At 41.9% G+C, this 22,101-nt stretch overlaps 1 protein-coding gene across 1 annotated transcript in view; it reads right to left on the reverse strand.

Moving 5' to 3' along the window:
• Nucleotides 1-13,070, reverse strand: part of LOC110490931 (carboxypeptidase A6-like) — a 44,313-nt gene extending 31,243 nt beyond the window's left edge. Inside the window, exons 1-2 of the mRNA XM_036943874.2 lie at nucleotides 12,647-13,070; nucleotides 869-944 (exon numbers count right to left, since the gene is read on the reverse strand). Coding sequence (XP_036799769.1) covers nucleotides 869-944; nucleotides 12,647-12,762 — 192 coding nt within the window. The 5' untranslated portion in view covers nucleotides 12,763-13,070. The remainder of the gene's footprint in view (nucleotides 1-868; nucleotides 945-12,646) is intronic.
• Nucleotides 13,071-22,101: the final 9,031 nt, after the last annotated feature.

The raw sequence follows: 22,101 nt of genomic DNA on the forward strand, positions 1-22,101 counted from the left end.
CTCATTTTCATATTCCACTAATAACATCAGTTCTTCTGCTGGGAGTTTATCTTCAAGGGAAGGAAAGTGCAGGAAGGTTGTCGTTTTTCCTGGCATTGCTGTGTAATTGTTCCCAAATGGGTTTGGGAATGTCACAGGCCACAGGAAACTCCTTCTCGCCTTGTCCAAGGAGTCTGCAGGTTTTTCCAACGGCAACGGTCCATGAACCAGATATCTTTCTTACTTGCATGAACTGCATCATCTGCCTCTCTGTAAAATGTGTCAGAAGAAGAATGTCTAGTACACTGACTACAGTATGATTACTGTGGTTCTCTATCGATGGTAAACAGTGAATGTTTTATCATGGCCTATTGTCCCTTCCTGGTGAAGCTACAGTATTGATTTCTCTCAGCTGTCAGATGGAGACTCAATCTAAACATCTCTCCCCATTATGTAAATATAAAGATACTTCATCTCTCCCTCACACTCTCAGACTGCAGAGCTCATTGAAGTAGAACAGGGGCCTCTTCTTCTCTCATAGAAACAGACATGGTCTGACGGTGGACAGCTCCCTCTCCCAGTCTCCCTGTCTCAGTAAAGATGTTCTATCAAGAGAGATAGAGAGAGAGAAACAGCTCAATCTGCATAACACTGTTGTTTTGACAGAGTAATCTCCCTCGTCTCGTAACTCAAGTTGACACGTCGACTCCGGGAATATGATCATCAGCACTGTGTCATAATCATCAGAGATAATGAGTGGGTTAATTACTGTGTGTGTGTGTGTGTGTGTGTGTGTGTCCGTGCGTGCGTGCGTGCGTGCGCACTTGTGTGTGTGTTTTTGTGAGAAGAAAGAGAGAGGGTGAGACTATTTAAGACAGGACATCATTACCTTGATGTTTCCCAGGAGTTTCTTGAGTTCCTGAACCTCCCCCTCGTTGCTGGGAGTTATCCTGAAGACTTGATCACTGAAGAAGCAGAGGGAAGGAGTTAAGTAACATTTATGCATTTCTTGTATAACTACAACAGAGTTTTCTTATTTCTTATTTCTTATAAAAGACTGTAAAAACACCTGCAAATCAGCTCCAATTTATTTGCATTTTGGAAATCTATTCCAAACTATTCCCACGCATAATACCAATGTGTGATCGTATACAACAATATATCTGTTTGGGCTTCTTGCGGTCAATTTGCACGCTACAAATGATTTGTAAATTTGTTCAGGCCACCTAACAATCCCCTTACGAAGAATGTATCCACCGCTACAAAAAAATGACAATTAATTATAATCCCACATAATAATTCACATTTCCTGTTACTGCAGGATTTTTTTCCTGCTGTAGGAGATGGCTCAAATGAAGATCCTATACCTTTACTCACTACCTTGTAGGATCTACCGATCTATCTATACTATGTCTGGAAGTAGACATAATCTGTCCCCTATACTAACCACAGTCAGGAGGATTAAATTGAGCAAGATTTAAAATGACTAAAAGCACCTCACTCTATGACATTTCTCAGCCATACAGTAGTCAGAGTTAATGCAGCCTCCCTTTTGTACATGACTGGAGAATGACACTTAATTGTGAGAGATGATTCAGCAGGGTTAAGGGAAGGGCTGGGTCCTGTTTTAGTGTGACAGAAGGGATGGATGACAGGGTCAAACCAGTGGTGAACAATCAAATCAAATCCAAATGCATTTGTCACATGCGCAGAATACAACAGGTGTAGGTAGACCTTACAGTTAAATGCGTACTTACAAGCCCTTAACCAACAATGCAGTTTTAAGAAAAATAATAAATAAGTAAGTAAAATAAGAAAAATAAATTAAAAAAAATAGAAAATAAAAGTAACAAATAATTAAACATCAGCAGTAAAATTACAATAGCGAGGCTATATACAGGGGGTACTGGTACAGACTCAATTGAGGAAATATGTAGGTAGAGTTAAAGTGACTATGCATAGATAATAAACAGAGAGTAGCAGCAGCATAAAGGGGGGGGGGGCAATGAAAATAGTCTGGGTAGCCCTTTGATTAGCTGTTCAGGAGTCTTATGGTTTGGGGGTAGAAGCTGTTAAGAAGCCTTTCGAACCTAGACTTGGAGCTCCGTAACCCCTTGCCTTGCGGTAGCAGAGAGAACAGTCTATGACTAGGGTGGCTGGAGTCTTTCACAATTTTTAGGGCCTTTTTCTGACACCGACTGTTATAGAGGTCCTGGATGGCAGGAAGCTTGGCCCCAGTGATGTACTGGGCCGTACGCATCATCCTCTGTAGTGCATTGGGTTTGTAGGCCGAGGAATATTGCTGACAGATAGTGCAGTGCTGCAGCGTTTTGTGTTACACACACAGGTGATGGGACATAGGTTTGTTATTACAACACATTATTATATTGAGACAGATGGGAATCAGGAGTCTTAAATAACATGAACCTATATTAAAACATAATATACTAGCCTAAATATACACTGACAAAAGCACAGATCACAGCATACTACACGTCGCGGAAGGACGTATATTTTGGGGGGAGAATGACTGTGAGAACGTTATCTCTGGTAACTTTTTAAAAGGATATCCTACTGAAAATAAAATGATGCTGACATTAAAATATAATCCCCCCCAGAAACGAGCCCAATAACATATTGGTCCATAATATCAGGCAAGTGTGCTATTTAGCAATACTCATCACCTGATGTGGCCCAGCAGCATAGTGGCTGGGAATAAATAGGCCGAGGGCAGCCCATCTGCATTTACCTCACTGGGCTAATCATTAGCTAGATAGGCTATCTTGTTGCTAGTTACAGTGTAGCAGCATAATGATGACTTGAATGTCCCCCCCAAAAAACATTCCCCTGTGAATATAATATAAGCCTACCTGTTACACATGACTCAGGTTACATTTCAACGTCATTGGAGCCCGCTAACGCGCATAAACCAATGCCGCTGCCAGAACTAAAATGGATTTGATTTGAGAAATAAGTGTAGCTTAGTAGAAAAGCTAGAAAGCTCAGTGATCCTCATCTTATAACAGTGGCCATCAAAAGTGTGTTTCCCGCGACTGCATTAAGAATGCTGAATGGCTACAATGACTGGGCATCACAGGAGGTTGGTGGCACCTTAATTAGGGAGGACGGGCTCATGGTAATGGCTGGAGCGGAATAGGTGGAATGTTATCAAACACATCACACACATTGTTTTTATGTGTTCGATGCCATTCCATTCCTGCCGTTCCAGCCATTATTATGTGCCGTCCTCCCCTCAGCAGCCTCCTGTACTGGGCGTGCATATTTCTCTCCCTGTGTGGCACTGGCAATGTGAATGCTCCTTGAGAGGAATATTATTTTCTTGCATAGAATGAGAAAGGCTGAACAATTGGTAAACTATTCTACTATAGGGTTGTCTGATTTTTCTGTTGCTTAGCCTACTTGTGTTGTTGGCTGGGGGAAATTGAATGTGGACAACAATCTTTCATTAGATAAATCAAATAGGCTAACGAAAGGTAACGGGTCTCAGCTCCACCCGGCTCTCATTTGGGCTAGAGACAAGCGATTTGGGCTAGAGACAAGCGGTTTGGGCTAGAGACAAACGGTTTGGGCTAGAGACAAACGGTTTGGGCTAGAGACAAGCTGTTTGGGCTAGAGACAAGCGGTTTGGGCTAGAGACAAACAGTTTGGGCTAGAGACAAGCGGTTTGGGCTAGAGACAAGCGGTTTGGGCTAGAGACAAACGGTTTTCTGAAATGTGAAGTGTAACCATAACGGTCAGGGAGATGTGCTCTATAATAGGCCCTACTCACAGGCTGTGGTAGGCTACAGCGAAGCCTAATCAGACTTGCCCGTGCTCGTGGTTCTCACAGGCTGTGGTAGGCTACAGCGAAGCCTAATCAGACTTGCCCGTGCTCGTGGTTCTCACAGGCTGTGGTAGGCTACAGTGAAGCCTAATCAGACTTGCCCGTGCTCGTGGTTCTCACAGGCTGTGGTAGGCTACAGCGAAGCCTAATCAGACTTGCCCGTGCTCGTGGTTCTCACAGGCTGTGGTAGGCTACAGCGAAGCCTAATCAGACTTGCTCATGCTCGTGGTTCTCACAGGCTGTGGTAGGCTACAGCGAAGCCTAATCAGACTTGCTCATGCTCGTGGTTCTCACAGGTGAGGTCAGGTGCAAAGGAAAGTGAACACTTCAGTGAAGAGAGGCATTTACAAAGTGCTATGTGGAAGGGGAATTTGATATTTCAAAGTGGCCTCCTATTGGTCATATTTTTGCTACTCATTTACCAATCACATCATCTTTCGTTTTGTATTCCCATTGTGATTTGTGCCTGAACCCATAGGAGACCATTTTGAAATATATAAAAGCCTCCTTAAATTTTCACGTTGGCAACACCTGAAGGCAGAAACATGTTTTTTTGTTAGTTTTTTTTTTTACCATTTAAGAAGCACTTTGATCAACTTCCACTGTCCTCCAAGAGTTGCTGAAATTTCTCTTCACTCTCACAGGTGAGGTGAAATTATACAATGTATCGACTTAGCTTGTAATGTGCCCCATTCAAATATATAATGAACAGCCGAAGCGCACTGGACTAGTCCATTCAGAGATGCTAACTACATTTAGCATCTATTCATGAAGGTATCTTCTGGCCGGGGGAGTTTTGGTCTGAATGTTAACACGCATCATTTGCGGTATGGTTTTACATACCATCTTTCATAGCGAGAAATGCGTGCTCCAAACACCTATGTGTAAGCGTAACTGGGGAGGAAGTGTTGCAGAAGTGTAGTTCGTCGGCTGGAAGGATCTGTGCAAACCTGCTAAGTGCATATTTTTTATTAGAAAGATTATTTCTTGCTGATATGAAAGATAAGTTCCATATGTTTCGGAAACCGTATCGCAAAGCGATGATTATTGACGTTTCTAAAAGTTAAGACAGAGCGTCGGGATTGTAGTTCACATGGTTCCACCGGTAGGCGGTGCTTAAGGCTGAGATCCCTTGGGATAAAGCAGAATGTATTGTTTAATACCTTGGTGAATGAAATGACTGTGAAGCCCTGGCAATTCCTTTCAGGTGCAAACCTGGGAAACAGACGAATGAAATACACTTCATTTGACTGGGATGTTCCATGGGGGCTGGTAGTCATTCCACGTTCTCACCTGTTTAACACTGCTTCTGAGTCTCCTGTATTCATAGGCTATAAAGGCAATCCCTAGGCACACTGAAAATACATTTACACTAACGATACCATCATAAAGACAACATAAGAAGGAAAAACCACTCCACTTGTGTTTGGTTAACTAAAGCCATCTCTACCACCTAAGCTATCTGGTTTCAATGGTCTGGCTTTCATATTTCTCCATACAGCAAATCAACTCAGCCGCCAGAGTCACACTGTGCTGCAAAGCTTTGCATAAGCTTTTGTAAAATTTTCAGTGGAAATTGTTAAAAGTAATCCTTGTGCATAGCTTGTTTAACACAGCATTACATTACATTCAAAACATTTCATTGTGCATTCATTTTGTTTGTAGACATCTTTCACCACACAACCATTGATCAAAAATATAAGTTCACTGTGAAATATAATGAGTAAATTGGTGCAATCACTTAAACACAACATAATGATACCTGCTCAATGTAGTTATTTTAGCAACCAGTTAGTCCAATAGTAAAAAAAGTTATGATACATGTTAAAAAAAAAGCCATTTGAATGCAGTATGCTACAGTACTGTAATTTGCACTACATTACAGTTTTTTCACATTAGGTACTACACTTGCACTACCCATTAAAATTGACTGAACATAACATTTCCATAATTTCTATCCCATGTGTGATCAAAGGTGTGATCATTGAAGACACCTTTCACAATGCAATCAAATGGAAGAAATGAAATAAACAATGTTTAGCAGGCAGTAGGTTGCATAAAGCCTGTCTTGAGCATTTGTCTATAATGTAGGTTGTCATCGAAATTTCAGTAAATATCCTCACTGCATCCTCACCTTAGCCAAATACATTTAAACTCAGTTTTTCACAATTCCGGGCATTTAATCCTAGTAAAAGTTCCCTGTCTTAGGTCAGTTAGGATCACCACTTTATTTTAAGAATGTGAAATGTCAGAATAATAGTAGAGAGAATGATTTATTTCAGCTTTAAGGTACCACTTTCATCTGTACAGACAATAGTACGCAAGTGTCACGACTTCTCCCGAAGTCGGTTCCTCTCCTTCCTCTCCTTGTTTGGCGGTCGACGTCACCGGTCTTCTAGCCATCGCCGATCCATTTTTCATGTTCCATTTATTTTGTCTGATTGTCACACTCACCTGGTTTCAATTCCCTAATTAAATGTTGTACATGTTCCCTCTGTTTCCCCCATGTCCTTGTCGTGAATTGTTCATTGTAAGTACGTGTGCCTTTTGTGACTGGTGCGAGGCGGGTTTTATGCCCATGTAACTGATGTGAAACGGCTAGCTTAGTTAGCGTTGCGCGCTAAATAGCGTTTCAATCGGTGACGTCACTTGCTCTGAGACCTTGAAGTAGTGGTTCCCCTGGCTCTGCAAGGGCCGCGGCTTTTGTGGAGCGATGGGTAACGATGCTTCGTGGGTGACTGTTGTTGATGTGTGCAGAGGGTCCCTGGTTCGCGCCCGGGTATGGGCGAGGGGACGGTCTAAAACTATACTGTTACACCCATGTGTTTTGTTATTTTTACAAGCCGGGAGTTATGTGCATTAAACGGCTCCGGCCATTTACCAAGTTTCTGCTCTCCTGCGTTTGACTGCCACCAGTTACTCACCCCTTGACAGCAAGTATAAACACCATGGGACCAAGCAGCCGTCACACCGATCAGGAAGGAGACGTGTATCCTAGAGATTAACATTGGTGCAAAAAGTGCATATCAATCCCAGAACAACAGCAAAGGACCTTGTGGAGATGCTGGAAGAAAGAGGTACAAAAGTATCTATATCCACAGTAAAAACGAGTCCTATATCCACATAACCTGAAGGGCCGCTCAGCAAGGAAGACGCCACTGCTCCAAAACCACCATAAAGCCAGACTACAGTTTGCAACTGCACATGGGGACAAAGAGCATACTTTTTGGAGAAATGTCCTCTGGTCTGATGAAACAAAAATAGAACTGTTTGGCGATAATGACCATCGTTATGTTTGGAGGAAAAAAGGGGGAGGCTTGCAAGCAGAAGAACACCATCCCAACCGTGAAGCACGGGGGTGGCAGCATCATGTTGTGTGGGTGCTTTGCTGCAGGAGGGACTGGTGCACTTCACAAAATAGATGGTATCGTAAGGAAGTAAAATTATGTGGATATATTGAAGCAACATCTCAAGACATCAGTCAGAAAGTTAAAGCTTGGTCGCAAATGGGTCTTCCAAATGGACAATGACCCCAAGCATACTTCCAAAGTTGTGGCAAAATGGCTTAAGGACAACAAAGTCAAGGTAATGGAGTGGCCAACACAAAGCCCTGACCTCAATCCTATAGAAAATGTGTAGGCAGAACTTAAAAAGTGTGTGGGAACAAGGAGTCCTACAAACCAGACTCAGTTACACCAGCTCTGTCAGGAGGAATGGGCCAACATTCACCCAACTTATTGTGGGAAGCAAAATTCACCCAACAATTTAAAGGCAATGCTACCAAATACTAATTGAGTATGTAAACTTCTGACCCACTAGGAATGTGATGAAAGAAGTAAAATCTGAAATAGAATGATTTTATCTACTATTATTCTGACATTTTACATTCTAGAAAATAAAGTGGTGATCCTAACTGGCCTATAACAGGGAATTCTTACTAGGATCAAATGTCAGGAATTGTGAAAAACTGAGTTTAAATGTATTTGGCTAAGGTGTATGTAAACTTCCGACTTCAACTGTAGATGGGAGGGGTTGAATGGAGCTGAAGGTTGGGACTAATAACAAATAATAACAAGATAACTAATGTTAAACATACTTTATCCGTAAAACGTATATGGGTTACGAACTTTGTGAAAGACCACAGTTTGAAAGATATGGAAAATGGAAATCAAACTGGATGGACATCAGAAATAGATTGGAGAGGTTGAGGTTAGAGGAAGGACAGGAGAAAAAAAATAAAAAGAACTATTGTACAATAAACTGTGTCCATAAAATGTTTATAGTATGTATTAGAGGCCTAAGCGTTGTTGTTCACTAGCTTACTCCAATTAGGGGAGAGGTGGTAGGGTTAGAAACTAATCATGGAAAATATATATTTTTTAAAGATATATATGTATGTATGTATGTGTGTATATATGTTTATGAATGAAAATAAATACACTACCGTTCAAAAGTTTGGGGTTTAAAGTTTGTCCATTAAAATAACATTAAATTGATCAGAAATACAGTGTAGACATTGTTAATGTTGTAAATTACTATTGTAGTTGGAAACGGGTAGGCCAGTTGAGAACAAGTTCTCATTTACAACTGCGACCTGGCCAAGATAAAACAAAGCAGTGCGACAAAAACAACACAGAGTTACACATAAACAAATGTACAGTCAATAACACAATAGAAAATAAAAATGGAAAAATCTATGTACAGTGTGTGCAAATGTAGGGAGGTAGGCAATAAATAGGCCATTGAGGCAAAATAATTACAATTTAGCATTAACATTGGAGTGATGGATGTGCAGATGATGTTGTGCAAGTAGAGATACTGGGGTGCAAAAGAGGGTAAGTAATAATATGGGGATGAGGTAGTTCGGTTGAGATGTGTCTGTTACTTGAACTTGAAGCATTTATTTGAGCTGCAATTTCTGAGGCTGGTAACTCTAATGAACTTGTCCTCTGCAGCAGAGGTAACTCTGGGTCTTCCTTTCTTGTGGCGGTCCTCATGAGAGCCAGTTTCATCAACTTTCAAAGTTCTTAAATTGTTCAAGCATTGACTGACTTTCATGTCTTAAAATAATGATGGACTGTTGTTTCTCTTTGCTTATTTGAGCTGTTTTTGCCATAATCTGGACTTGGTCTTTTACCAAATCGGGCTATCTTCTGTATACCTTGACACAACACAACTGATTGGCTCAAACGCATTAAGAGAGAAAGAAATTCCCCAAATTAACTTTTAACAAGGCACACCTGTTAATTGAAATGCATTCCAGGTGACTACCTCATGAAGCTGGTTGAGAGAATGCCAAGAATGTGCAAAGCTGTCATCAAGGCAAAGGGTGGCAACTTTGAAGAATCTCAAATATAAAATATATTTTGATTTGTTTAACACTTTTTTGGTTACTACACAATTCCATATGTATTATTTCGTAGTTTTTATGTCTTCACTATTATTCTACAATGTAGAAAATAGTCAAAATAAAGAGTATGTGTGTCAACTTTTGACTTGTACCGTACATGTTCATTATGTCGTTCTCAAAATCGGTTGTAGACAAATCCGTTTTCATGTTAAATCTATAGGTTTAACAAATGTTTAAATTATCATCAATTAAGAGCAGTCGGATTAAGTAATAGTAAAATGTCTATTCAGAAAGAAGAGAATCATATCAAAAGTAACGTGAGCATTGCATTGTGAAAGGCAATGAAGCTATACTCTAAGAACATGTATTGCATTGTGAAAGGTAATGAAGTTATACTCTATGAACATGTATTGCATTGTGAAAGGTAATGAAGTTATACTCTATGAACATGTATTGCAATGTGAAAGGTAATGAAGTTATACTCTATGAACATGTATTGCAATGTGAAAGGCAATGAAGTTATACTCTATGAACATGTTTTGCATTGTGAAAGGTAATGAAGTTATACTCTATGAACATGTATTGCATTGTGAAAGGTAATGAAGTTATACTCTATGAACATGTATTGCAATGTGAAAGGCAATGAAGTTATACTCTATGAACATGTTTTGCATTGTGAAAGGTAATGAAGTTATACTCTATGAACATGTATTGCATTGTGAAAGGCAATGACGCTATACTCTATGAACATGTATTGCATTGTGAAAGGTAATGAAGTTATACTCTATGAACATGTATTGCAATGTGAAAGGCAATGAAGTTATACTCTATGAACATGTATTGCATTGTGAAAGGTAATGAAGTTATACTCTATGAACATGTATTGCAATGTGAAAGGTAATGAAGTTATACTCTATGAACATGTATTGCATTGTGAAAGGTAATGAAGTTATACTCTATGAACATGTATTGCAATGTGAAAGGCAATGAAGTTATACTCTATGAACATGTATTGCATTGTGAAAGGCAATGACGCTATACTCTATGAACATGTATTGCAATGTGAAAGGCAATGAAGTTATACTCTATGAACATGTATTGCATTGTGAAAGGCAATGAAGTTATACTCTATGAACATGTATTGCAATGTGAAAGGCAATGACGCTATACTCTATGAACATGTATTGCAATGTGAAAGGCAATGAAGTTATACTCTATGAACATGTATTGCATTGTGAAAGGCAATGAAGTTATACTCTATGAACATGTATTGCAATGTGAAAGGTAATGAAGTTATACTCTATGAACATGTATTGCAATGTGAAAGGTAATGAAGTTATACTCTATGAACATGTATTGCATTGTGAAAGGCAATGACGCTATACTCTATGAACATGTATTGCAATGTGAAAGGTAATGAAGTTATACTCTATGAACATGTATTGCAATGTGAAAGGTAATGAAGTTATACTCTATGAACATGTATTGCAATGTGAAAGATGAATTTCTAGCTGAAACCCTGATTAAGTTTGGTGGAAAAAGTGACTGTGTGATTTTGTGTGTTGTACTTTGTCAATTGAAAATGTGCTTAGAGTTTTGAAACAACTTTTGATTTCCTGTTTTTGAGTTTTTTGTACTAACAGTTCTACCACACAGAATTGCACCAAAGCGCTAAAAAAAGTAACACCACCTCTGTCTCTTTTTCTATTGCTCTCTAACATTTTATTTTCCTTTCTCTATGTACTCCATCACTCCCTTTCTCTCACTCCATGGCACCATCTCTCTAGTTCTGTATCTCACTCCCTATAGCTCTCTCTCTGCCCCTCACTATGTATCCCTTTCCCTATCACGTTTTCCCTTTTCAACCCCGTCTTTCACACTCTGACATGGGATGTTGTGTCCCCCCCTAAACAAAGGTGGCCCAGGGCCGCTTACAGGGATACGAGAGAGGGGGAGAGAGAGAGGGAACAAAGGGGCATCACACCCCACTCCAGCGACCACAAGAAATGCCACCAACAGCCTGGCCCCAAGGCAACAGGCAGTCTCAATGCCTCTCATGTTAGAGCAAGGACTTAAAGGCCCTTTATCGAGGGCAAATTACCTTCCATAACGAACTTGAAAACTGTGTAAATCATGCAACTTCAAATACATTATTTAATTTCAGTTTTTTCTAAACTCATGCATTCTGTTTCTGAAACAATAGATAGTAACTTCCTCTTTTGTTTCCCTTTAAAACATTATTAATTGCATTTTAAATAATGACTTCTTAGACTTCTTAGAGCTACAATGACATCATGTGACAAAGTGCACCCCATAGAATTCAAAACAATCCACCAAGGCTGCAGTCTAGTTCTTCTCCAGAAAAGTTTTTTTTACCATCACACAAATTGACCCATCCTTTCTTTGCCATAGCGATCCCCATGGATTATAGATTCTCTGTCAAAACGCTGGCACTGCCTTCTCAGTGTGTCTTCAAAGCCTGTTGAGTGCCGGCAACGTGTCTTTCTAAGTTAATGATAATTACCAAAACTAAACTTAAGTAATCACAAAGATTTAACAACAATAGAGAACATTTAGTCATTTAGCCTAAAGGCTCATTGTGTAATCTGAACTAAGTGGGACAATGCCCACCATAAAGTATTCTGAACTGAACAGAGCTATGTCCATGTTGGGACTGTTTTCTTGCCCTGGCTTTCCTACCTTGTTAAAGTGGGGATCGTCTGTGCTTAGCAGCTGGGGATTGGGTGGAGCACAGGGGCTTTGGAACAGGTCCAGGGTGCAGGGGAGAGAGGGGGGTTGGGGGTGCGGAAGGCAGGCAGGGGGAATGCAGGATGGGGTCCCACTGTGCCCCAAAAATTACCCTAAAAGTTCCCCAAAATCATGCCTATAGCAGAGCACTCAAACCGACTGAGAGTACCCCAAAACGGTCCCTTTTTTCCCTGACCCAAAGTGCCCCAGGGGTGCCCAAAACCTGCCCCAATGTGGCCCTTTGTGTGCCACATGCCCCCTGACAGGACATCAACACAGCCAGGTTCACTGCTGAGGTTCTCTGTCCCAAAATATTACTGTTTCTCAATGTCCCAGTTTGCCTTATTTGTCTGCTATCAGGCATCTTTTCACAGAAATAGTTTTAGTCCCATATGTCTTGAACACACAACTAAGTAGACACAATATGTTATGTCTCCAGCAGGGAATAGTTCTCCAGCAGGCAATATGAGAAAAAAAAAATGGGTCATACAGTTGCTTTGAACAATCCATCTCTTTTCAACAGGAGATGAGAGGAAGTGATAAACTATTTTGATAATCTGATAGTTTGGTTTCAGTAGGCCTAAGATACAGACCATTCCTTGTATGTTTTCATCCTTCTATTTTACTACATAGGGGTTCAACTTCAAGTCTTCAACATGAATGAGAGCTCTTAGGACTCAATTTACTAACACAGTCACAAGGAATGAATGAGAATCCTCACTTACCCTGCATAGCGGTTGTTGTAGAGGTACGCATCAATGGGACATAGCACGTTACTGAGGATAACCACACAGCCCCAAAAGACTGAGCCGTGAACTGCGCATCTGAAGTCCACTGCCATCCTGAGCGAATATTAATAACGACAGAGGACAGCCCCACTTCTCGCCCTCGAAGATGATTTCTCTGCAGGCTTCGATCAACTTCGTACAGTATAAGAATAGAAACTGAGGGTTAAAAATAAGGATGGGCCGCTCGTCATCAGGTTTGCTGATGGAGTCTCATGGGTCGTTGGTGCGTTCTGCGCGCTGTCAATTGCACAGAAGTGCCGCGGAGGTGCGAAAGTCGGTTAATTAACTGGCAACGGGGAGCAATTTATCCACCTCTTTGAAGCCCTGGTGGGAATTATATATCCCGTTCTTTTTTAAATGTGCAGGATCTGTGTCACGTGACCTGGTGTGTGTCAGAGATGTTGGTAACAGGATCCCTGTCCCGTTTGGATATGGGGAGACGATGGGCTCGCACCGGATTACCGCGAATTAATACCGAAGCGAGGTATTTAAATCGATAGCATAGTTTACTTACACCGTGAACAGGACCATATGCCTCTTGCATAATAGAGTGGCTGGCATAGAATAACTCTAACAAAAATATACTATTGAGGACTTTGGATAAACTTTAGAGAACAGACTGTAGCCTACATTTTAGATATAAATTGTTCATCAGTTTTAGTATGCAACTATTTTGACAGCATGTATATCCTTTTGCTTGTTTATAACGCACACTTAAGGTGATCATCTCCATCTGTCCTCTCTATACTCTGTAAAACAAACATTTTTGGAAAATAAAAACGAATCCACTCTGTATGCTCAGTGTTTGTTGAGCTGCTGCACACTGAAATAGACCCTCATTTAGACTGTAGTCTCCAGAAGATTTATCAGATGAACCACATACAGATCTGTGGGGTTTCAATTACAGACTGGAATGGGATAATGGAATTGTCCCCAGCCTTGAGTTCAATAGAGGTGTGTGTCATTTAATCAGTCAACCAGTCAGTCAGTGTGTGCCCCAGACTATGGGTAATAGAAGCCAGACAGTAGAGATAACAGGGACGAGAACAGATGCAGTCTCCCCAAACTCTCTGATCTATAAATACTAAACTCAGCAAAAAAAGAAACATCCCTTTTTCAGGACCCTGTCTTTCAAAAATAATTCGTAAAAATCTAAATAATTTCACAGATCTTCATTGTAAAGGGTTTAAACACTGTTTCCCATGCATGCAATGAACCATAAACAAAGAATGAACATGCGCCTGTGGAAAGGTCGTTAAGACACTAACAGCTTACAGGCAATTAAGGCAATTAAGAATTCATGAAGTTATGAAAACTTAGGACACTAAAGAGGCTTTTCTACTGAAAAACACCAAAAGAAAGATGCCCAGGATCCCTGCTCATATGCATGAACGTGCCTTAGGCATGCTGCAAGGAGGCATGATGACTGCAGATGTGTCCAGGGCAATAAAATGTCCGCACTGTGAGACGCCTAAGACAGCGCTACAGGGAGACAGAATGGAGAGCTGACCGTCCTCGCAGTGGCAGACGACGTGTAACAACACCTGCACAGGATCGGTACATCCAAACATCACACCTGCGGGACAGGTACAGGATGGCAACAACAACTGCCCGAGTTACACCAGGAACGCACAATCCCTCCATCAGTGCTCAGACTGTCCACAATAAGCTGAGAGAGGCTGGACTGAAGGTTTGTAGTCCTGTTGTAAGGCAGATCCTCACCAGACATCAACGGCAACAACGTCGCCTATGGGCACAAACCCACCGTCTCTGGACCAGACAGGATGGGCAAAAAGTGCTCTTCACTGACGAGTCGTGGTTTTGTCTCACCAGGGGTGATGGTCGATTCGCGTTTATCGTCAAAGGAATGAGCGTTACACCGAGGCCTGTACTCTGGAGCGGGATCGATTTGGAGGTGGAGGGTCCGTCATGGTCTGGGGTGGTGTGTCACAGCATCATCGGACTGAGCTTGTTGGAGGGATTGTGCATTCCTGGTGTAACTCGGGCAGTTGTTGTTGCAATCCTGTACCTGTCCCTCAGGTGTGATGTTAGGATGTACTGATCCTGTGCAGGTGCTGTTACACTCAACAACCACTGTGATTATTATTATTTGACCCTGCTGGTCATCTATGAACATTTGAACATCTTGGCCATGTTTTGTTATAATCTCCACCCAGCACAACCAGAAGACGACTGGCCACCCCTCATAGCCTGCTTCCTAGGTTCTGGCCTTTCTAGGGAGTTTTTCCTAGCCACCGTGCTTCTACACCTGCATTGCTTGCTGTTTGGGGTTTTAGGCTGGGTTTCTGTACAGCACTTTGTGACATCAGCTGATGTAAGAAGGGCTTTATAAATACATTTGATTTGATTGTTGTCATTGCAGGCAATCTCAATGCTGTGTGTTAAAGGGAAAACATCCTCCCCCCTCATGTGGCACCCTTCCTGCAGGCTCATCCTGACATGACCCTCCAGCATGAAGATGCCCCCTGCCATACTGCTCGTTCTGTGCGTGATTTCCTGCAAGACAGGAATGTCAGTGTTCTGCCATGGCCAGCGAAGAGCCCGGATCTCAATCCCATTGAACATGTCTGGGACCTGTTGGATCGGAGGGTGAGGGCTAGGGCCATTCCACCCAGAAATGTCCAGGAACTTGCAGGTGCCTTGGTGGATGTCACTAACGTCGTCAGGGAAATGACCGGACCAAGGTGCAGCGTGGTGAGCGTACATTTTTCTTTATTGTTGCCAGCAAAACAAGAAACACCAAAAATGACCGTAAAGCTTACTAGGGCTATACAGGCCACTAACACAGACAACTACCCACAACTAAGGTGGAAAAACAGGCTGCCTAAGTATGATTCCCAATCAGAGACAACGATGGACAGCTGCCTCTGATTGGGAACCACACTCGGCCAAACACACAGAAATATAAAACATAGAATGCCCACCCCACATCACACCCTGACCTCACCAAATAGAGAAATAAAATGGCTCTCTAAGGTCAGGGCGTGACAGTGGAAGAGTGGGGTAACATCTCAGCAAGAACTGGCAAATCTGGTGCAGTCCATGAGGAGGAGATGCACTGCAGTACATAATGCAGCTGGTGGCCACACCAGATACTGACTGTTACTTTTGATTTTGAACCCCCCTTTGTTCAGGGACACATTATTCAATTTATGTTAATCACATGTCTATGGAACTTGTTCAGTTTATGTCTCAGTTGTTGAATCTTGTTATGTTCATACAAATATTTACACATGTTAAATTTGCTGAAAATAAACTCAGTTGACAGTGAGAGGACATTTCTTTTTTTGCTGAGTTTAGATACTTGTGCATTCAATTCTACCACAAATTCACAGCTACCCATCAAATCTCTAGACAACCCAGTGAAGGTACAGTATATTGATAAAGTTCTGTCTGACCTGATGACTGGGGCATCTATCCCAACCTGCTGCTACTCCTTTGGCCTGTTTCCACCAGTAATCTATCACTGTGTGTATCGCTGTGTAGGCTAGGTGGCTCTCCCTGTTATTCCAGGCTTGGCGTGCCTTCGTTTGATCCTCTACTTATCACCCAGCGTTGTGATTAAACGTCTAAATCAACCGCCAGGCTTTTCCCTTTGTGATTGCATGGCAGCAGCACATATTTTGCATGCTTCCCTCCTATGTAAACACTGCGCCACCTGTTTTACACCCGTACAACACATTATTCCCCCAAAACAGACACGGACAGGAATGGTTCCCGCCCAGACAGTGAGCTGAAGGAGAGAGCAGGAGAGAACCTTTGTGCAAGTAGTAGAACAAGTACAGATGTATAATCTTAAATTGATCTCTCTGTTGTGGGATAATTTTTCCTGCAATTCAAGAAATTAAAAACTTGTTGTGTATTTGAGGTTTAAAAAGGCTTCTGAAGTTTGTAATTTCCATTTAGAAATGTCACACTTCGATTCTCCCTTACAAAAAATATATAAATTCCTAAAAAAATAACAAATAACTATAATCCTCATAATAATTCACATTTTCTGTTGCCGGATTATTTTCCTGGTGTAGCAAACTGGCTCAAATTAAGATCCCACATCTGTTTGGGCTCTCTACCAGAGGCATTTTCCTACTGTAATAATTATTTTGTGAGTGCATGGGTGGCAGAAGTTGGTGTCTGTATATATACATTTTAGTGTGCTAGTAAATTCTCCTATGGTATCTCAATTATATTTGGATACAACTAAAATCTACTTCCACTACACAGCTGGAAATAAAGTGATCCCACAAGAGACTGTTTGGAGATGATGCCCCTGCCATCTTCAAGTATTCAGTGTCCCAAACTGGAACCAATTATCATGTGATCAATGGTGTGCTTGTTGTGAAATGTAATTGTTTTTCATACAATCATTCATAATTGGAAAGTCAGTCCATCTGATACCAATGTGAAGCGCTCTCTGCATTTCATCTGCATTTAATAGTCAATCTGCCAGCGGTCTATTTGAACAAAATCTGTCTGCCACATTCAGAGAGAAAAAGCACATTCATGAGAAACAGAGTTTTATAATTTTATCCTGCCAAAAGCACTGAATCTAAATGTTAGTTTGGACAGATATAAAAGGCAGATTGATGTTTATTATACTGACGTCCATCAAAAACACACACGTGAAATCGTCCTCCATTGGTGAATGTCACAGGCCCATTTAGTAAGCCAATATGGTCAATGCAGAGAGCCGTTGACATACCCATAGCCATTTTTAAAATAACATAAAACCCCCATTGAAGGTTTTGAGTACCTTGACAGCCACACATACTGTACAGTAGCATATTCATAAAACTCCAGCGTTACATATTAGTGTGTATATGTAATGTGCTGGGTTTGTGGGAGGACTAAAATATGTTGCGTATATGAAGACTGCATTGCTTGGTGGACTAAGCAGACTGGCAATAAAACTGAGCTGTGACTTTTGAAACATAGGAACACAGTGTTCCGGCATAGAGTTTAGCTCTACCTGTGGTTTGTGGAATAGGTGGAGGACCCACTCACTCTGGCTCTCACAGAGCCCGAGTCTATGCTATCTGGTACGGTTAAAAATGTCACTGCTGGCACTGGGGGCCAGTAAATTAGTGTTTTCTCTCTCAGGCAAACAGTATGTTGTGAGTGGAAGCGAGGGTGTGAATGAGTTCTTTGATAAGTCTCTGTTGGCCTGGGGCTGTGGGCATGCGCTGTAGGGGGCCTCTGGTCAGACTGACTCTGCTATGCTCTGTAGGGAACATCTGGTCAGACTGACTCTGCCATGCTCTGGGGGTGACTGCAGTTCTTTATGTCCAACCCCCCTGTTGCTCTGCTAGGTCAGAGATGACATCTGAGCTGGACTGTGAGTGCACATCTACAACCTTTGACCTTTTAGGGGGAGGGTTTTGTGTGTGTGTGGATCTAGAGGGGGGGCCAGAAAAAAATCTGTCACGGTCATTATTGAAGGAGGAGTTTTTTATTTAACATTTATTTAACTAGTCAAGTCACTTAAGAACAAATTCTTATTTAAAATGACGGCCTACCCCGGCCAAACTCGGACGACGCTGGGCCAATTGTGCACCACCCTATGGGACTCCCAATCACAACCAGATGTGATACAGCCTGGATTCAAACCAGGGACTGTAGTGAAGTCTCTTGCACTGAGATGCAGTGTCTTTGACCGCTGTGCATCTAGGGAGCCCTAAAAGCAAGTCACGCCTAAATGCAACGTAATCCAATATACTGAGCCAATTGCAATTTTCCTAAATCCCTCTTTGCAAACTTAATCATGGTGTTGGAGTCGTGCTTGGCCACACAGTCGTGGGTGAACAAGGAGTACAGGAGGAGACTTAGCACGCACCCCTGAGGGGCCCCAGTGTTGAGGATCAGCGTGGCAGATGTGTTGTTGCCTAACCTTTAAACCTGCACCAGGACATCAATAAGCTGCTCCCAAACATTTTAAACCAGCTTCAGGAAATTGAGTTTATCATAGGTTTAAAATGTTTGGGAGCAGCTTATTGATGTCCTGGTGCAGGTTTAAAATGTTTGGGAGCAGCTTATTGATGTCCTGGTGCAGGTTTAAAATGTTTGGGAGCAGCTTATTGATGTCCTGGTGCAGGTTTAAAATGTTTGGGAGCAGCTTATTGATGTCCTGGTGCAGGTTTAAAATGTTTGGGAGCAGCTTATTGATGTCCTGGTGCAGGTTTAAAATGTTTGGGAGCAGCTTATTGATGTCCTGTAATGTCCTGTACGAGACATTTCTCATCAATGAACTGCCCAATACAATGGCCGGAGAAGGGAATAGAGAAATCTACCCCTTCTTACCCCTCACACAATTTGCTGAACCTGCCACAGGTCCACGAGAAGCAGCATAGAGTACGCCCAGAGAGGGGGAAAGGAGTCGAAACTTGACGACGAAGCATAGTTGGGAGTTAGCACCTCCGTCACAGACACAGGCAGTCCCAGCAATGAAAGCGCAGGTAGATCAGGCACCAGTGCAGCAGAGCTGTTCCTTATGTCAATCTGCTCCAAACCTCCTGCAGTCACTTCCATCCGCTTAGCAGCATACCGCTGCTTTCGGTTTCCACGACTAGTGACATGGGACCAGCGCTGATTGGAACACTCTTCTTGCTCTTCTCCGTCTACTTCACTACAGGATGGAGGAGGAAAAGCAGATGGAGATGACTTCCTTGGCAGGAAAGTTCCAGGTAGCACAGGCCATTCTGATAGGGAAAGATGACAAGGCTGGGAAACATCCACCAGGCCCGAGCGGCGTCCTACCACAGTTGGCCTAGCTAAGCAGCTGAATTTAGATGCCCTTTTGAGGGCCTAGAATATTCTCTAGACATTAGGGACATCAGAGTTGATGGGAAACACACTAGACTAGATCCAGATATTCACTCTATGGTTAGTGAAGAGGTCCCACCCTGATACTGGATATAGAGATGTAGGGGATAGGCCTACATAACACCAACGCCTATGGGGAAAGACGACAGAGCTGCATTTGACAGAAAAAGAACATCTGCCATCCACAGCCTTCCATCTGCACACACACAATTAGTGTGTGTGCAGTGAAGAAGACATCTGTTAATAGAAACCAGTGTGTCTGTTACTGGTGCTAAAAATATGAAAGGGCAGCATAAAAGACTGAAGGTAGTTTAAAAAAGTGTCCGATGTTGAACTCAAAGGCACCTCACGGTTGCTCTTCATGGCTGTTAACCACAACCACAGTCCCACGGTCTCGTATTGTGTGTGATTTAGAAACTTAATATGAGGTTAGTGAGTGGGATGTGTGAGGGAAGAGGTCTGTCTACGCTGACATTGGGATGATAAGTACAAAAATAGATGTGGTTGAGGTTAGCTCGCCCAGGGTTGGTGTGATGTTGTCAAGAGCAACATGTTTAGAACTTCTACCACCATTCTGAGAATGATTCATCCTGCAACGGTAGCTATACCACACAACACCAAACACAGTGTGCTTGATTCCATTCGAGAACTAGCCAATGAAGTAGAAAGAGTGGGGAATGCTACCGACACTGCTTTGGAAGCATTAACTTCTGAACTCGTAGCTACACGCACCATGGTCTTACAAACTAGCAGTGGTGGAACAAGTATCCAATTGTCATACTTGAGTAAAAGTAAAGATACCTTAAAAGAAAATGACTTAAGTAAAAGGGAAAGTCACCCAATAAAATACTAATTGAGTAAAGTATGTAAAATTATGTAATTGCTAAAATGTACTTAATAAGTATCAAAAGTCTAATTAAAAGTATAACTCATTTTGAATTCCTTATATTAAGCAAAGCAGACAGACATATTTTCTAGTTTTTAGTTATTTATGGATAGCCAGGGGCACACTCCAACTCTCAGACATCATTTAGAAATTAAGCATGTGCTTACTGAGTTCGCCAGATCAGAGGCAGTAGGGATGACCAGGGATGTTCTCTTGATAAGTGTGTGAATTAAACAATTTTCCTGTCCTGCTAAGCATTCAAAATGTAACAAGTACTTTTGGGTGTCAGGGAAAATTAGTAAGAAGTACAATTTTCTTTAGGAATGTAGTGAAGTAAAAGTAGTCAAAAATGTGAATAGTAAATTAAAGGGGAATTGTCTAGTTTGAGAAACAGACGCCTCACAAGTCCTCAACTGGCAGCTTCATCAAATAGTACCCACAAAACACCAGTCACAACGTCAACAGTGTAGAGGCGACTCCGGGATGCTGGCCTTCTAGGCAGAGTTCCTCTGTCCGGTGTCTGTTCTTTTACCCATCTTAATCTTTTATTTTGGCCAGTCTGAGACATGGCTTTTTCTTTGTAAGTCTGCCTAGAAGGCCAGCATCCTGGAGTCGTCTCTTCACTGTTGACGTTGAGACTGGTGTTTTGCGGATACTATTTAACGAAGTTGCCTGTTGAGGACTTGTGAGGCTAATCTAAGTTTTTTTAAATGAAAAACTAACTAGATCACCTAACACAACGTGCCATTGGAACACAGGTGTGATGGTTGCTGATAATGGGCCTTTGTAAGCCTATGTATGGGGGGGGTTGCTAAATGTTGTACTTACATTTCGAACTCCACCATTGGGTTTGCTGAGTCTGTTGCCACTATCAGCCAGGTGGTAGCTACTGTAAACAAGCAAGATAACGAGAGGGGTTGGGATCTATTTGCATGGGTGAAAACTAGCCTGGTTTCCTAGCCGTGGTTGGAGTCCTTGTGCTATCATTCTGCCTGTTCTCATGCCTGATGGCCTTGGTGAGGACTTAGTGGTCTGTTCTCATGCATGATGACCTTGGTGAGGAGATTGTGTGAAACAGCAGTATCTCCTCCCCATCAGAAGTAAACTTTTATGACCTGACAGATCTCACCACTGGTTCGCCCTTTATTGGGGATCCATTTTGCCCTATTGGAGGTGATAGTGACTTTTGCCATCGAAATGACCCCATCCCTATGAACCCCCTTTTTCCCCGGATTGTTATGATTAAATGACCTTTTAGGAGTTCCATTCAAACCTCCCCTTTCGGTGTAAAATGCCCATTTTCCATAAACCAAATTATTTTCAATTCAGTCTGACAACAGCTCAGACATATAATGTATGGTGATGCCTATGGTTTTCATGGCATCAAAAGGGGGAATTGTGGTGACAGAATTTGGGGTGAGCTGATGTAACTTCTCACATGATATGTTCTGTGTTGGACTGTGACGTTATGCCTTGCATAGACTCGTGTTATGTCTGTGCCCTAACAGAAGGCCATTGTGTTCTGGAACTGTTGCTTGTATAAAATAACTGTTGCGTAACAATATGATTGTATTATTACCTCCCACTATAGAAGAGACATGTAACATTTACTCAGAGTTCTTCCCTGTGAAATCAGAGGTGGATCTCTCATGCAGCTGCTTGTATTAAA

Source organism: Oncorhynchus mykiss, chromosome 15, assembly GCF_057628025.1.
Source record: "Oncorhynchus mykiss isolate SJ-2025 chromosome 15, ASM5762802v1, whole genome shotgun sequence".
In the NCBI taxonomy this organism is placed as follows: domain Eukaryota; kingdom Metazoa; phylum Chordata; class Actinopteri; order Salmoniformes; family Salmonidae; genus Oncorhynchus; species Oncorhynchus mykiss.